Below are 18928 nucleotides of genomic sequence, written 5' to 3' on the forward strand. Positions count from 1 at the left end.
ATTTTGTTCCTTATTTATAAAGACTAAAACACCGCCTTCTTGCCAAATCTAAATCTTGATGGAAATAGTTTAAAATTAAACTTTTAAATTTCAAAATTTTAAAAAGTAAAGTGTTCTTTCGAAACAAGGCTGCTTTTTTTACACAGAGGTGTGAAGGGGAAAATGGGAAAAAAATATATATATATATGCTCCACGTGCTCTAGCTAGGGAACGCTGAATAGCCCACCTAGAAATAAACCGAACCGCCAAGATGGTCCGAGAGAGTTTTGTGGAAAAGTGAAAGGATCCACCATAATGGATGAGAGTCCTCGAGTCACTTTCAAAAGTGATATTCTTTAACCCTTTTCTCGCCTCTCGATGGGGACCGAATCATGTGAGCATGGAAGTCCCACCAAATATCGAGAAGGAGAAATCGGAATTGATTTTCAACTCCAGCAAGAAGCCAAGGCTGCTTTTCTTTCGGGGGTGGAAAAATCTCACCAATTTTTCCACATAGCTCATCAAATAATTTTGTGGGTTTTAAAAATAAACTCATCCTCATTTTACCCAAACAACCTTTAACCTACTTAGGATTTAAAAGAAAAGTAAGAAATCTACAATTTTTTTAAGAATTTTCTCACCTCTTTTTCCCACCCCACCTTTATTCCAACAAACAAACGCCCAAAGGTTGTTTGCTAAACTTGAAGTGGGTTTATGAAATTCCAAACTTACGAAATTCTAAAATTGGAAAATAAATTTTACATGTGTCTCAACGGCACGTCAAAATAGATATATAAGGGTTGACATCTATTTATAAGTCACATCATTTTTATTTTTAAATTTAAATTTAATCATAACTCTTAGATGTGATTTACTAATAAATTTCAACCATTTGATTTAACATTGGGAACTTGGGACAGATGTCATGTACCTTCAACGAAATGAATGGTCATTTTTAACAAGAAAATGAACTCTCCACGTACCTCCTCTATCAGATAATCAAATGACACTTAAATCACCTTTTACCAATCAAAACTTTTTGGATTAAATATTTTTCTAAAAGCTCAAATTATCCTAAAGTAAAAAAATATTTTAATTTATATTCCACATTACCTTCAAATAATATTATTGTTAAAATATCAAAGTATCTTTAAAACATTAAATTACCTTCAATTAAATTTTTTTCTAAGGCCTCAAATACCCCTATTTCTTTTTATTTAGATACCTTTCCTTCATTAGGAGGTGAAAAAAAAACCTAAGAAAGCTGTTTAAATGTTTTTTTTGTAAAAATTACATATTAAACCCCTGTATTTACAACTAATTACATTTACTACTTTTAAAAAAAAACCCTATATAAAAATATTATTATCAAGTGATTTGTGTGTGTTGTTGTTTATTTTTTTTTTTTTTTTTTTTTTTTTTTTTTTTTTTTTTTTTTAATATGGGGGGTTGTTTTTTTTTTTTTTTTGGTTTTTGGTTTTTTTTTTTTTTTTTTTTTTTTTTTTTTTTTTTTATTTTTTTTTTTTTTTTTTTTTTTTTTTTTTTTTTTATTATTTTTTTTTTTTTTTTTTTTTTTTTTTTGTTTTTTTTTTTTTTTTTTTTTTTAATTTTTTGTTTTTTTTTTTTTCCGGGGGGTTTTTTCCGGGGGCCTCTGAAAGAAGGAAGAAAAAAACCAGGAAAATCAATTACAGACACTCCCTACTATTAAGAATTAAAGACCTTGAATCTGAGAGCTAAATATAATTGATTAAAGCTCAAATCCATGTAACCGGCTCCACTTAAGAGGAACCAAATTTGGACAATACAATTATTATTGGAGTATTAGATTTAATTGGAAGCTGTCAAATATTGAATACTTACACTAATGTCATTTGCCCTTTCTTTGTTTTGTTGGAGTTTACATTAATCCTTGAATTTTGCGTAATGTCTACGATGTTAAATTGAAAGCGAAGAAGGCCAATGTGATGTTTCACTGACTGTAATTTTTAGCATTTCACCATGTGTTGCATAACAGTAAGTGATTATATAAATGTAATGTCAGTTTTACAACACACCAACCCCCGGCCCCCCAAAAAAAGCAGTATGCTGTATGTTTTCTTGGGTCAAGAAATAAAAAGCATATAAATATTGCTGTATTTCACTAATAAAGTAATACACATTCAAAATGACAACGCAAAGTACCAACACCACCATTATGTCAAAAATAAAAACACGACGACATAACAGAAGTTTATTAGAGGAGAGGCATAAGTAATGACCCACCTCTCATTGGTAAGTATAATTACAGTTCCTTCAGCAAACTATGTATGAAGCACACCAATGGCTGACAAATACATGGAGAGTGGAAAAAATCATAACATGCAGGACAGAAATACGTTACAACAGAACCTTTCACACTGACTTCAGAGAATTATGATACAATGCTTATGACTCCTAATAAAAAAGGGTGAGCCTAATGCCAAAGACCCCAATACAAGCAAAGCCTGGAGGGATGATTTTCGTATGGAGACTTGCCTCAACAATTTATATATACTATATATAAAAGAATATGATGCAAAATCAGGCACTCCGGCTCGAGGGTGAAATTTTCAGAGCTACTATACAAAGATCTCACCATATGGCAGGCAGTGTCAACAAGTTTCTGAATTGGAAAGGGGCTTGTGATTTGGTACAGCTGTATACGAAGTTTGGCCGATTTCCTTACGTGATGCGTCCCACAGTTGAGACTCTATCCCCAGCTTCCTCAGCTCCAACAGGCCTTTCTCAACTGAACACAAACACCAATAACTGTTTCATAAACTTTTTACAACAAAATAAAGGTCCAACAGGTCACGCAGAAAATGCTACAAAAAAAGAAGAAAAAGAGAAACGCAAGGATGCTGCCACAATGTTCACATCTTCTACAGGTTTAGCAATACCTTTTCTTTTTTCCTTTTGACTAAGTTGTCTTGCAAAACTCGAGTCAAGGTTGTTTGAGTGGAGAAACATGAAGAGTCAATATGACAACAGAAACTGGCCTTTTAGATGTAATTTGACCATAAAGAAATCAACAATTCTGAAGATTTCATCGCACAGGAATTTAAGTTCATCCATACACTGGACTATCAAAGCCGCCATGACTAAGCCAAATATGGTAACCGACTGCTCTCTGTACCCCTCGCCAGCCACCCCACCCCCACAAAATGGGGGAGGGAGAAAAGAAGGAGCCAGGGCTGCGAGGATTCATTGTGATAACATTTTGACAAACTGATGAAAGGTGTAGCCACATTCACATCGAATCTCACAAAACTAAGTTAATAGCGTATTGTTTGGATGATACAAAATAAATCCCAGAATAAAACATTAAATAGTTGACGCAAGAGCAGTTCTTTGGGCCTGACTAACCTGTTTGAGAATAGATACAAACTAGATTTTTAGTAAACAAAATATTTAAATGTTAATCATATATTGAATGAGATAATGTAATCTTCTTCCCTCTCCTCCTGGAATGATTACCCTTCATCCTTTGTTCTTTTTCTTCCTTGCCTGCTCTCTTTACGGTTATCCTTTTCTACCATGTACCCATGGTTTCTCTGATCTAAAATGAAGTCGCAGGAATGCTAGTTCTAGAACCTGAGATGATGTTCTAGGAATTAGAGTGGCTTTCTAGTACAACTCAAACACTAGCTTCCTATCCCATACCAGTTACCCAAGAGCTACAAATCTGGAAGAAAAGGTAAAAAGAGTACCTCCACCTGGGTCGATTTCCAGAAACTCAGTTTTGTGGGGGTGCTGTTTCGATAAACGTAGCTTGGAATCAGTAGGGTTCCGGATTTGAAAAGTTGCCCCAAAATGGCAAAGTTGTCAGTTTCCAGATCAAGGAATTCTCCCTAGTCAAGATTCCCTCTCTGCTAGATGCACGTCACTACCAGGTTGAAGACAACCTGTCTTCTTCCCCAGTCTCCAACAATATGCTTGCTCTTTGGAGCTAATTTACCTTAATATCCCTCCTCCATTTCATTCTAGAATTGCCCTCATTTTGATTTTATTCCAACAGTACCCTTGCCTACTGAATCATCTATCAGAAACCTTTATAAGAAAACCCTTTCGCCACAGGTTCTTAAAATTTGGTTGTTTGTTAATTGAGTGGGTTCATAGCAAACCCATGTAAGGTTTGGGTCCCACTTTCCACGCCAATAGTTGTAAAGCAGAAATTTACCATCAACAGCATCATGTGAAGTAGGTGATTGGCCACTGCGGCTGATCCAGAACCTAAGTCTTTCATCAGCAATATCTTCCTCAACTCCATGGGCTTTGGCTCTCCTCCAGAAATATAAAAGCCATGCCTGGTCAAGTTTACTATGAGTTAAAAAGAATATACAAAAGCTGAAAAACTGATATCATATTTTACAGTCTACACCGCATGTAAAAGCCAATCACCAATAAATATAAGCTCAATGTAGAAAGATATTTCTCATGGAAAGCTGGTGGCAGAAAGATAAATGTTCATGATGTCTAAATTATCATTAAACGGGTTATAAATGGATTAACGGGTAATTTGGGTTGTATTGGTTTAATCTATTAATAAATGACAAAACACAATGCCAACATGCCTTAGTCAAGCTAGCATAAATATCATCCACTAACCACAAATTTTGTCAACAACAAACTAGAGACAAGAAATAAACCAAACCTCCTTGAAAAGAACATCCTCAGACTCCTCTTGGCTTAACTCTGCAAAAAAAAGGAACGTCAGGTGTCAGTACCATGCCTTCTGCATGCAAAACAAAGAAATACAGTTCTGTTTCCCAAAAAAAATGTTTTGTAGGGTAAAGCTGGCAGCACACCCAAATCATATTACCAGTACCATCAACCATGGGAACCAGGGCCTGTATTCAACATTCAAAAAGAAAGAATTACACTGATTTAGCCTTTTCTGAACCATCTATGATGCTGCTTACGGGTACAGGTACAACTTACAAGAAGCATAGATGTGAAAACAACAAAAACTTAGGCTTAACAAACTGCAATATCATAATTATCCAACTACCCAAAAACATTATCATAATTATCCCAATTCCCACCTAGAAGATCAACCCAATCAAGAGAACTGGTTACCGATATAAAATTTCCTCCTCTACAATCTCTCAGGTTGCTTGTTATCATCCATGGAACGTAAAATAGATGATGGTAAATAATATGATATGGTCATTTTAACATAGGGTGACTCCTCAGTAGGTCAACAATGGCACCTCTTCCCTAAGCAAACTCGCTTACCACTCCCATTCATAAGAGATGCATCCTAGAAAATGATCATTGAATAGAATTATTACCAAATGCCTCCAGAAACTTTGGATTGCCAGGCGATTTGGGATCTGAAACAAGTGAGAGAGAGTATTTAGCGCACAAAAATTTAACAAATCTCTGCAGATAAGGGAGAAAATTAACAAGTATAATGTCATAAACCAACAAATAAGATAGAAAACGTTTTAGAATTAAATATACATGTATGAGTTTGATGCTTGGAATCAGGACTCCCACTTGGTCTTTACAGTTGTAGTCGCAGTGAGATATTAGGAGATTTAAAAAGGACAATAAATTAAGGATTATGAAGACCTCCAAAGAGCTTTGAATTAGAGTAGATGAGAAGAATCCGGTTTGGGGAAGACTGAACAAACAAGAAAACAGTAAAGAAAAGCTCATGATTGTGTTGAACTCACCCCACCCCCACCCCCCCCCCCCCCCCCTCTCAAAAAAAAAAAAAAAAAAACCCATCATCAAAACAGGGGAGGAAAGGAAAAAGAAGGGGGGGGGGGGGGGGATGAGACTCAGGAAGCCAATGTCCAAGACAGAAAGATAGTATGACGGTCCAATCTCCAGACAAACTTAACTGATAGACAACTGAGCACTGAGCCCATGCAAACACCTTCAAGTATGAAAGATAAGAACTCTTTTGACGAAACTAATAATAAAAATATAAAATAAAAACGAAGAAAAAACAAGAAGAAGAAGAAAGATAAGAAATCAATGCAATCAAAGCAAATTAATGTCACCACCCACTCGCCCTTCTAAAAGTTATTGCTGATCCTTTAGGGTGAATGATCAATAATATCTCTAGTAGGTAGGATTAGTTACTGAGAAGCATACCTCCTAAAAGCTAGACTACGGATGTTTGTTCGGAAAGGGTCATTATAGTCAATTACAAAGGCTGGAAAAATGGTGTGCTGTGTCTAACAGAAGGAAAAGATAACACCTTCTGCACTTATCCCAAAGCACAGGATGATCAGTCATCCCGAGACTCTGCTTGAGCTTCGGCACGGGGTTCTCCCTTTTTAGCTGGAATGTTTGAACTAGATTAGGTGATGCTGAAATAAATTTAATCAAGCATTTGGCGTTTTACGCATTCCAAAGGACTAATTCTGAAAGATTGTTCCCTTCTGGAATTTTTAGGCAGATCTGGAAGAGATGAAGACGAGAATAACTCAAGAGGACACGCTTGGAGGATTTCTTCAGATTTCCATCTTATATTCTAGTTTTGGCATTGCATTTCAGGAGTATAAAAACATGTAACCTCAACCTTTTGGGGAAAATATTATCCATCCCGCATAAAAGATGGGCTTCAGCAATTGCATTGTATACAATTTTTATGGGAGATAGCATACTCATTTGGGAAGTTTATCTCTGCACTCAATAGAATCTTTCCTTACCAATCCACCCAGGTGGGGGTGTCAGGGTTCTGAGTATTTAGACAACAGAGACACTTTGTCACAACCAGAGTCCAGTTGTGACCAATTTTTTATTAAAACAAAAGATTGTTAATCTCTACAGTATGGAGAAGTCCATTAAGCTAGATAAGGCTTAGCTGACTTGACTATCATTTCACCTCATATGAGAGAACTTGTCTCAATTGAGCAATGGAGCTGGCCAGGAAATCATAGAAAGCATCTGTAGATAATGGGAAATGCCTAGCTAATCTTTTGATAGGGTAAACAAACCTGAGCTGGATTGTCGAACCAAGTTTGAACGCCTATATTGGGCCAATCCAAACACTACAGCATCCTCAACCTTGAAGTCAAGAAATATAACATATAAAGAAATAAGCACACAAGTCAGCATGTTACACCAAAAGACATGCAAAGCTGATGTTTTCTAGCATATAAGCATACATAGAAGGAAACAATAATTAGTTTAACATAATGAAACTATAATCTATCAGTCATAAAATTCTGCAAAAGAAAATTGCTCACTGTTGGAAAGTTTAACAGTATTTGTTTCTATGTAGCAAGTAACAGCAAAATTGGGAACAGAATTTACATGTGTTCCTTAAGTGCCCAAAATTCCAAAGCAAAAACACCAGTTAGTGTTGTCATTGATGGGCAACTAATTTATCAGAGGTCCACCTGGCTAAGGCCACATGAGGGGATCAAAAGAGGACAGGCAGAACTGGCCCTAGTTGATCCAATTCAGCCTAAGGCTACACCAGGGGATCAAAGGAGGTCACTGGTTCAAAGAAAGAGATGTCCTTGGAGAGAACCCGTTTGCTAAAGGAAAAAGGTAGGACTAGTAGCATTTCAAAGGAGGGGCCTAACCAAGAAAAAGACATTTAAGAGCTTTGCGATCATGTTTAACCAGAGCAGATAATATACATGCCCAAACGCTTTGCAAGGAAGAGAGAAACCCCAACACCTAGGGTTTCTAAGGGAGATTTGAAACCAAGTACAATGAAAAGAATGCAATTTATCACGAAGATGGCAGTGAGGAAGTCATTAGACCAAAGGTATTAAGGACATGCATATAAAACAGTAAGCTCCTAATAACTTCCAACAAATGACTTAGCTCCTGATAACTTCCAACAAATGACTAAGCTCCTAATAACTTCCCACAAATGACAAATTTTCTCCTCAGCCACCCTATTGTGGTGGGTATGCCAGCAAGCTGAAGAACAACGTAATTATTGGTGAAAAATTTTTAAAGCCCCCCAATGTGCAAACTCCTCTCATCCGTTAATTGGGAAAGACAATGTGGACTCGATACTTGTCAAATAAATATTAGAATGCTTTCATCCATTATCTTCTACTAAAGAGATTACTCTTAGATGTTTTGTTATCATAGTAAAAGAACAAAAAATGTGACAACTCCTGCAACACATGTTCTAGACCACTCAACTAGTACCAAATAGGGAAAGACTGTATGGGAAATTTTGGCACGGCATAAGCAGTAATATCCACAGGTTGTAGGAGGAGAAATGGCCAAAAGGCAGTTCTATACTTGCCAACAGTTAGTTTGCGGAAGAACCCCTAGATAAAGAAGAAGATATGACTCTCACTGTAAAATGCCACAAAAGAGTGGACCTGGAATTACTTCCACAAAAACAAAATGCATGAATTGTAAAATTTCCCCTCTTTTTTACTTATGCCAATTTTGGTTTGGAGTGAAAAAGGAGAAAAGAGAAAGAAAATGAGGAAATGGGTCAAAATTGAAGGGGGCAATGGAAATAGTATACCATAAAATAAATGTCAAATAAATAAAGAGACCTTTAAGGAAGCAAGTTCCCTCAAGCCCATCTCCACCGAAAGCATACTCTCAATACTGGCTTCTGCAGATAGATCACTCAAATCACGAACAAGTGTATTCCTCTTCTCAGGATCACCATCCCCTGCCCAATGTTTTAGATACAATGAGTTATCCACATATAATAAGGGAAACTGAAGATTGTATCATGAACAGTTTCTGCCTTCTTTCCCTAGAATTTAGGAAGAGAGAGAAAGGTGTCTCATAAACGCGCTATGCCTAACCATGGCTCCAAGATTCTTCTTTAGCCTTCTGTCCTGCAGAGGTGACGACTTCAAATGGAAGAGGTGCTAATGATGACCAGTGTTCGTGCTTTGACACTGCAATATCTGCACAAATACCTAAAAAAAGAAAAGAAACAAAAGTAAATGGAAGGGTCAGACGATAAAACACATATCAGTGTATTAAATTGATTTTAGTGTACCTGGTGATGAAACTCAAAAGCACTTTTACATCACTATATAATAGATGCAATAAACTGGTCCACCAACTCCTTTAGGCAAGTGATCCACAAAAGCTTATGATGGCACTTAAAGTTGGTGAAATCAAAAGAAAAATAAGTCACCTTCTTATCACTCAGAGGATTCAGCCCCAAGGTTCAAAGATCCATCTCAACCAAGTCAAGATGGCCAAGATCCTGTGAGTGTGCTTTTTTTGGGGTTTCGGAACAATGATTCAGTGGGAAAATGATCATAGTTGGCTCTGAAATTTTAAGGGATACCCATAGGCTTAATAATAAACTTATTTTGACACTCACAATTTCAAATTGTAAAAAACAATGGACCTAATTTTGGTGCTTTGGGTTTGCATCTTTGGCTAGTAGTAAATGTCGGAGCCAAAGTTAAAATTGCCTATTCTACCCCTTTTTTGACTGCTATGAAACACTATTCCACAACAAAAATATATGAAGATAAGTGATTACTTAAGAAATAGTTAAAGACTTGAACTTTCTACTGCAAACCACAAGATACAACAAAGTGCTTGGAATGCATTACAGACACCCAACCCAAGTACAGTGAATACTTAAATAAGTCACAGACACCTTAGTACAATAGTCTCCACATCCTGACTCCCAAGTCCAACAATACAAAAACTATCAGTACATGATTACCTATTAAGGAGGTCAGGATTTTCACGATATTTGAGACTTTGCTAGGTTCTTTAACTATGTTCAGCCCTAAAGTAGCTTGCCTTATTGCAGAATAAAGCTTTAAAAATCATTGAAAACTCAAATTTTTGAGAAGTGCAAGGAAAAGGTATTATGGCTAATTACAGAAAGAGAGATGTTGAAAAAATGGTCAACACAAAATTAGATGTGGCAAATCCTGTTCGTCCCTCCCTCTCTAACAACAGTAAGTGTAAAAAGCTGCCAAGCGTGGCTCAAAGCAATGAGAATCTATTCTAAAGCAAGGGGACAAGGGAACAGACAATGAATAATAATCAAAATATACAGGCAAACACATGGCACCGTCTGCATGCAACAAGGTTTTCAACACACTCAGATTTCTAAGAATAGATTATCCATATCAACATCCTCATCTCTAATATGGTCATTACTTTATCCTTTCTAGTTTCACCACTGAACCATCTTAACAACCTCATCTTCACAACACTAAGTTTTCCTATATGATGCTTCATAATTGGATAGCATGAACAAGAGAAAAGAAAAGAAAGAAAGAAAAAACACACACACATATATATATATATATACCCATCTGTTTTCTGAATGACAGATTCTTTATACATACAATTTACCCATTAACATGTGAATACACATCATGATCCAAGGGCATAATCTGCAGCTTGTTGGGGTTTCTCAATCACCTACGATTTAGGATTCAGAAATCCCAGTACCAGAATTGTACAGAGGAACAGGAAAAATAAAAAGCATAGCACTATAATACTCACAGAACTAAATAAACTAAAACTGAAATCAGAATCATATTCCACTGATCATAAATCATGGGGAATTGATTGAATGCAGATGATTGAGAGAATGAGGTTGGCAAAGTAACAATAATAAGTGTCAAGGAAAAGCACCTGCCAGTGTAACCTGATCCATTCGGTCACATGCTAGCTAGGATGTTCATAGAAGCTTTCTGATTTGTTTATCATAGTCTATAAATGTTGCTGTAACCCATTGATTATTAGTGAATAGAATCACTTTCCATCTACATTCTATCAATAAGGAATCCACCTGATTAACAATCTGGAATCCTCTAGATCCACATTCTAAATCCAGATGAGTTCATTCTTGAATCTACAAGATCAAACACCCAGAAACACAATCAGATAACAGAAATCCACTGACTGATAGAGCTGGGAACACTGATAAGGACATCAGTCTTAGGCAACAGTTTCAAGTCTATCAGCGAGACCAACATAGAGATCCAGCCCACAGCAGCACCTATGTGAGTCAGCAATAAGTTTAGAGGCTATTGCGTTGTCAGAGTTCACTGATTCGAAGAGAAGCACAGCCCATATGGAGTTCTATTGGTTTAATTTAGGTTTAGCTTAATTCTTTTGAGTCTTATGTGAAATACTTTGGGTTACTTTGGTTCATTTTAATTTTTTTGGGCTATTTTAAAGTAATTAGCTTTGGGGTCGACCCATGGGTTATAGTTAAGCCCAGGGGTTATTTTCACTTAAGTGCATTTTTTTATTTCCAATTTTTGCGTATTCGAACATTAGTAGTGAGACACCTAGGTCTTATAGGGATTCTGAATGTTGGGTTTGAGTTAATCTTTTCTTCTTATAATAGTATCGTACGTTCACTTTGAGAATTAATGAAAAATTATTGCAATTGTTGAATGAAATTAGCTCTCTCATGGTAAGTTCTCATGCACCTTCTCTTTTTGCATTAAAAAAAAATGGATCCCTGCCCCCCCTACTTCTCTTCTGTCAGGCAATCCTCTTCTGCCATCGTTCTTTTTACTTTCTTGCTTCTTTTCTTCTTTACTCTTATCTTTTTTCTGTTCAGCAGACTTGCTGGTAATTTTTTTCTTTCTTTTCCTCAACCTATCAACCACCCCTGCTGTCCTTGTTCGTACTGTCTGTTCCTAATTATAGCCCCAGTCCCTCCTTTTCCTTTTCTTCAACTTTTGTCACGAAAAAATTCCCTTCCCTTTCCCTTAATATTTCTAGTGATCTTTTATTCATTCAAAACTTAATTTCTAGTAACTATTTTGTCCCTTTGTCATCCACAAAATATTTCTAGTGTTCCTCTGCCACCAAAAAGTTCTTCTGTCTTTCCCATCAATAGTTTTATTAATTATAGGGTTCGATTGGGGTTCCTTTTTCAGTTTTCTCATTATTTTGCTTCCCTTTCTTATGTCCTATGTCCCTTGTCAATCTAATTCCCTTCCCATATAATATCCTTCTTCAAAGAATCTATACACTTCTGATAAATAGCAAAATTTTAATTGTTAGTTTTTAGGATCTTTGAACTAGGACAGCAAGTGCTTTCTAAGAGTTTTGTCTAACTCAAACTCAATTAGGTGTTACATTGAGATTATCAACATCCCCATGTATCCTATTGAGTCTTGCTTTGTCTTGCTCATAAGTTTAGGGTTGATATTGCTTTATTACTTTGTAATTTTGTCTAACTTGCATGCTTATTGACTATTAGCTGCTGCAATTCCCATCCTTTATTTGTTATCTTTGATTACTACATGCACATAGACTTATAACCAGCCTTTGTCGGTCCCCCAGTCTCTAGGGTTCCCCTGCATCCAACACATTTCTTAATTAAACAAATCAATGGGGAGGCTAATAGCATTTACAAACATTAAAAATGAAAGCTGCAAATAAACAGACTCTAAGCAGGAAAAGATTAATACCAAATTAACCGAAAAGACAATCACCTTGCACAGGCAGTTTTAGAGTTTTCCTAAATTAACAATTTTTTTTTTAAATAAAATTTACTTTGACAAGGACATAATCCTTAATCCCATCAACTAGAAAGTAATTACAATTTTAAAGTATGAAATAAGAGACAATAACTCTTAAGTTCATCTGACATCCCAAACAGAGGGACTCCAAAATTGTAACCTAACTTGTTTAGCCTACAAATCACTCTTAAGTTCATCTGACATCCAAAATATAGGGAATCCAAATCTAAGGCAAATAAGCTGAAACCTTAATACATTGAGTATTCTTTACCAGTAAAAGAAAATACGGAGAGGCACACAATTGAGTTATTAAGCATACCATGCCGTACAGCTAGACTCCAATATCGAGCAAGCCAGCATCTTTTAAGTACAACTTCCTCCTGAAATCCAGATCCAAGATACAATAATATCTCAAGAAGCACATCATATAACAAAATAAACAAAGTGGTAAAAAAGTATATACCATCTCTTCCTGAGTCAGGATCATTCTCTGAGTCATTGAATGAAGAGCTTTTGTGTCTGATTCTGCTTCTCGAAGCTGTTCCACTACAATTGCAGCCTCATTTTTTGCACCCTGGTTTGGACAAGGAAAGTTAAAACAAATAATAATAATAAATAAATAAATAATTTACACACTCCACATGGTAGAATTCGTGAATTAGATTTCTGATAAGAGGAGTGGCAAGGATAGAGCAGGAAATCCTAAAAGTTGGAATATCTTACCTCAACTTGGGACCGAAGAGCAGCAATTTCTTCCTCTCTTCCATCCTTAGATTGTCTTGCAGCTTTAAGAGCAGCCTGGCCCAAAGAATTATGCTTATATGACCAATAATAATAAATCCCCCAGAATAATGGGGACTCCCATGCCATAGCATGATCTCAAACCTTCTCCATCATAAAATTGGAAACAAGTTTATATTCAACCATTCATTTATAAATTTTAATCCAAAAACCAACAAAAACAACCCATTTACCTCTCTTTGATACAGTGCAGCTTCCTTTCTGCAATTGTATCAGATATAGCATCATAAGCATAAACAAAAAAGCTTTGTCAAACATTAAATTTATCACATAAATCCCAAATTACCTGCTCAACAATTTGGCTTCCAGAGATACGCCTTCCCCAAGGGCAGCAACCTATTAAAATAGAAGGCTTTTAGAATGAAATCTACACCACTAGTATTAACAACTTGAAAATACAATAGAAAAACCAAGCATTATACTAAAATGGTAACAAAAAGAATAAATAAATTAGTCAGGAAACCTGTAACCCATTTTCTTATTAATTTTTCGGTGTGCCTGGACATGCTATGTTAACAGGATTCTTACAACTTAAAATCTCGTAAAACAGATTTCGCATAATAACTTTCAAATTGAGATGCAAAAATTTCCGCATTTTTCGATTCCTCATTCTACAGGCTTCAATTTCACCTAAATTTAGCCTTATTCCAAATAAATGGTTTTTTTCCCTTCAATTAGCTCTCTATTCAAAACCATAAAGTTACCAGTTCTAAGCTACAAGGATCTTTTTCTTCAACTATCTCTCTATTCAAAGCGTAACCTTACTAGTTCTAAGCTAACCAAGGATTTTGGAGGTTCACTCAACCCAATAACAACCACCTTCGATTTGTCCACCAGCTCTATCTGAGCTTTTGAATTACTAAATCTGCTGCTGGTTATTTTCTGGTGAATTTTAGTCTTATTCTATAGGATTCTGTTGCTGATATCTTTTCTGTAGCCAACTGTAGTGGTTATATAACAATACTACTGTAGCATGGTTCTTACTAAAACTGACTTTTACATTAGTCTGACGAATATGAAAATTAAACAGAATTTTTTTTGTTATGAATCATTACAGGATCCGTCAAATATTTTCTTTTGAACATCCCCTTTGATAACCTAAAACAAGGAATTACCTGTTTCTCAAGCTCTCTAGCTCTAGCTTCAGCTTCCTCACGCCTCTCTTCTGTAAAACGGAGCTGTAAAGTGCAAAGTATAATTGATTAACATTCTGGAGAGCATCACCATTTAATCTACTTTGTCTAGGAGAGAGAAAATGCAGAGAACGGGGCAGGAAGCAGCAAAAGAAAGAATGTGCACACACACCTTTTCTAGAATATTCTCATTCTCTTCTTGTAGCATATCAAGCTGCATTTTAAGCAGATACCAGCTCTAGTCAATATGTTTTGGATTGAATTTCCATAGAACTATTTGCATTATATTTTCACTGAACATGCCCAACATTCTTTGATAATGCTTTCTTGCTAGAACTTGACTAAAAGATGAGGGCATACCTCATCCTGAAGCGCTGAAGCATCGCTCTGATTACCTGTATCTTTCAGGTTAACATGTCCCATATCTGATACAAACCTGCACTGTTCATCAGTCAACACTATCCAACTAATCAAAAGTCTTTCATCCATATTACCTATGTTCCCCCAGACACAATTTAAATTCTCAGCAAAATCACCTTCTACGAGCGCAAAAATCTCAAGATGAAAACATGACGAAAATTAAAGGCTGATAGACCTTATGGCTATGTGGCAGAGGGTTTGATGACAGTAGAGTAAAGATGCAGGGGAATAGGAAAGGTAACATAACCATATAATCTCAGAGAGTATAACTCAAAATGTCGGGTAACATGCAAGTATTTAAAGAGAGAAATATCAATACTTCTAAATAGATTATGAAACTGAAATAACTTTCAAAAGTGAAACTCAAAACTATAACTTCTACTTAACTCAAAATAGAATACTGAAGTAAATAAACCACTAAAATAATTTCTGCTGTTGTTGGACCCATTCTGTTTTGGTTTTACATCTTCAAAACCAGTTGTGCAGGCCCATCCAGCCAACTGATAAGTTTGGTTGTCCAGCCAGTGGAAGTGGAGGAAAGCATGGGCACCACAATTGAAGAAAGTAAAATGGAATGAGGAAGAATCGGCTCTTTCCTTTCAGTAGTTGCCTTAAGAAAACTAAGCTTGGAAATATTCCTCTTTTAGTAGTTTCCCTTGAAAGTGTTTAGTAGAGCTAGATTATAACTAAATTTTCAGTCTATTTCAATTATTTATTTGTTATTAGTTATAGCATCCCCAAAGAATGCTTCTGTGGCAATCTTGTACTACCTAAGGGGAATAAATAAGTTGATGTTATGATAGCTAGAAACTAAAATTTTTGCTTAGAAAATGAAAAATTTTCATCATGCAGCTCTCGTCGAGCAAGAGAATATTATCAATTTGCATTACCAATAAAAAAATAGGCAGAGATTTTACGAAAAAACAAATAGTCAATATTCAACGTTGGTCTACACCAATTACAAAAGAGTTCTGTCTAGAGTCTCAACAGCCACTCGATCAACAAAACGACATAGTTGAATAAAATCTTCCTTGGCTAACAAACACTCTCCACCAGCTGGAGAGAGACACTCTTGGTTAGAATTGATAACAAGCAAAATCTTGAACTAAATAGGTTGCTCCAATAGACGACATAATATGGCCTGCAAACCAAATTCAAGGCGGTGGGGAACTCCTTTCAGACCAGAGAAAATGAAATAGCAAATAATTAATCTATGCGTATAAAATCAGCGAATAACAATGTTGATCCATGTTCCCTATCGTGCTAATCCATCAGATCATGGGAAAGTTTTTATGGGAAATGAAAATATACTGGACAACATGGATTGTGAATCTTAACAAGTTCTGTAAATATTTACAGTTGCTGGATCAAATGTATCTCTTACACTCTCAAAGCATACTGTCATTAATATTCGAATCCACTAAAATAACTGCAGTTTACCTTTTATCCTTTTGTCTGTTAACAGGAGGTTCCACCGGTGCTATGGGAGTTGGCGTCCTCAGTGAGGCTTTAGTATTACTAGGTGGTACCAATTGTGCAGGTCGAACAGCTGCCCGTCCAACCGATGTAGATCGAACTGAAGAAGTATGTTCGACAAAATTTCGACCTAACTAATTAAATATGATGAGACATTGTTAGCCTTCAACGTCAACGTAATCAGAAAACATTCATGGTGCTATGCATTTTTTCCGAAGACTAGAGAGAAATAGATCATCAGATCATTCAAAAATGAAATTAGAGAAGATCACATAAAACGACATCAGCTTAGGCCACAGCAGTTTTGGCAAGGATGACGTTGTGCTACTTCTAGGAAAACTTCAAACGAAACAGAGCTAAAGTACTCGCCAACAATTTCCCGAGCTCGCATCATAGGAAAACCATTAAACAGAGTAATGTTATATGGTAGGCTAAAATTAGATGAAGACATAGGATACTTCACTCATTATCTCCTTACACTACATAGCAAACAAATTTCAAAAGCAAAGCAATAATTCTCGACGATCCAGTACCGCTCTGCAGTATACGAAACTGTATTAGACGGAAACGCTAATTTGCCAACATAATCCATCAAAGCAACAGATTCAAACTCGATCTTCTATACTCCAGCTCATTCAACCGATACTAGACTAAAACGAACGATAAAGGCAAAAAGTAGAACATTAAGTTGCTTGAATTACCGCAGGCGACGGGGATCTGGTTGTCCTAGTGGAGGAGATCACAGGAATGGTGTTATTAGCAGTGCTGGAAAATGACGGAGCAGGAGCACTGTATCGGAAGCCTAAGTCATCGTCTTCGTCGTCGTCGTCGTCAGCGGTCTGCGACGCCATGACCTGCGCGAGCCGCTGCGCAGCAGCTTTTGCGGCGACGTTTTGAGTTCTTTTAATGTTGGAAAGCCCCGTAACCGACGACGATCGAGACTGGTGGTGAGCTGGTGACATTGCCGGAGAAGACGAACCAGTGCTGGAAACTCCGCTTCTTTGCCAAGAATGTACCGGGCTCCCGGTTCGTCTCCGATCCATTTCTATACCTTAGAACGAGAGCTACCAAATTAAACCCTAAATATTCTCCGAACCTATATGCGCGAACATCGACAAAATATATAAGGGCAAAGGTGAAGTTGGATATCTCCGCAACGGCCAACTGACTCGTGTGAGTTGTTTTCGGGCTGGGTCTGACTGTCGGCGTAAATTATATATGGAATCCTTAGGAATGTATTTTAAAAAAAAAAATCCAACTATAAATACATGTCTGAATTTTTTTTTTTTTTTATTTTTTGTGAATTAATCTCTAAAAATCAACACTTATTTGCTGCAGCAACAGCTGCCAAAGGTATGGATCATGCCATGTCATCATAATTTGATCCAACGGTTGAGAATCAAACAATAGGGGTGTACTTATAAATAAAAATTCTTTTCTTACGTTTAAGATTTGATTTTTTATAAATTTACGAAATAAGTCCTCGGATTTACCCAATCCCAAACCCCCATTTCCTTTTATAAATCTGGTTTATTTCCTTTTACTTCGTGAAATGATTAAATCCGTCCAAAGATCAGTGCTTTGATGTAATGGAAGCTACCCACTCTCGTTTACTTAGGGCCTATTTAGTTACATGAATCTAGAGATTTCAAATCTTTGTATTCATGAATCTAGAGATTTCAAATCTCTGGATTCATGAATCTGAGAATTATACCCGTTTGATTGTAAAAATCTCTAGATTCATGAAATCTAGATATTCACATTTTTACACTAAAAACGTGAATATATAGATTTATGGGTAATGGGTGAAATTCAGAGATTTAAAAAAAGCTATACATTTGCACATTCACAAAATTCACGTCGATCAAATAGTTTTTTAAGATGAATCCGCAAATTTCATTCCACAACCAAATATTTAATTTTATGAATTATGACTCCATAGATTTGAAATCTCTAGATATTTGAAATCTCCAAACTCATGTAACCAAACAGACCCTTAAGTTATTTGTCCTAAGCCGTCGCGATTTGGTGGATTCAACCCTATTTTTCATGATCCAAGGCCGTTGCGATGGCAGCGGAGGTTTGTGAATCCAAAGCAGTCGGAACTTCTTGATCTTCGTACAAAGGTCATACTGCTCCCCTTGCATCCATGACCAATTGATCATTTAAACGTCTCAGTTGTCTATCTTGCACTGAATCCTCAAATGTCTGGTTCTTAAGGAAAAATCTACATTTTTTTGGGGGTTTTCCAAGGTGTGTGTGGGCGGTGAGCAATCAAACACAATAACTCGGATGGCCTCGTCGCCCCCGTTTTTCAATGGGTCACTACCGAACAGAGCTACTAACCCACTAATCCAAAATGCTTGTTTTGGGGAAGAGAAACTAACTGGTTTGTTGCCGCTGCAAGGCATGGTTCGTTCACCGCTACAAGCATGGTTCTTTTAGTAGTTTCATTTACATTTCCTTTTATAAATCTGGTTCATCTCCTTTTACTCTGTGATACAAAAACCTTAATCCGTCAAAAGATCAGTGCTTGGATGTAATGGAAGGTACCCACTCAAGTTTGGGATCGGGGTAGATCGAACTCGGAGGAGTTATTTTGTAATTTTACAAAAAATTAAACCTTAAAATGTAAAAATAAAAAGTTTGATTACAAATACACACCCACAGTTTTTTTCC

The 18928-nt window shown here is 36.3% G+C and overlaps 1 protein-coding gene across 2 annotated transcripts; it reads right to left on the minus strand.

Moving 5' to 3' along the window:
* Positions 1-2063: 2063 nt before the first annotated feature.
* On the minus strand, positions 2064-17417 carry LOC149019887 (coiled-coil domain-containing protein SCD2-like). Of its 2 annotated transcripts, XM_089147891.1 has the most exons (17): positions 16951-17417; positions 16214-16383; positions 14714-14789; positions 14526-14567; positions 14336-14398; positions 13507-13556; positions 13394-13421; positions 13143-13217; positions 12883-12993; positions 12739-12799; positions 8754-8870; positions 8493-8614; positions 6954-7023; positions 5292-5333; positions 4652-4692; positions 4178-4304; positions 2064-2746 (listed from the first exon to the last, which is right to left on the minus strand). In XM_089147891.1, the coding sequence occupies exons 1-17, from the start codon at positions 17290-17292 to the stop codon at positions 2610-2612; spliced, it is 1674 nt and encodes a 557-aa protein (XP_089004017.1). In that variant the 5' UTR covers positions 17293-17417; the 3' UTR covers positions 2064-2609. The 2 variants fall into 2 exon arrangements, 1 of the variants encoding a protein (XP_089004017.1); XR_016172116.1 differs by lacking the exon at positions 2064-2746 and having other exon boundaries at positions 4247-4304; positions 4652-4847.
* Positions 17418-18928: the final 1511 nt, after the last annotated feature.

Source organism: Hakea prostrata, chromosome 3 (genome assembly GCF_041222555.1).
Source record: "Hakea prostrata isolate BN-2017 chromosome 3, UWA_Hpros_2, whole genome shotgun sequence".
Lineage (NCBI taxonomy): Eukaryota > Viridiplantae > Streptophyta > Magnoliopsida > Proteales > Proteaceae > Hakea > Hakea prostrata.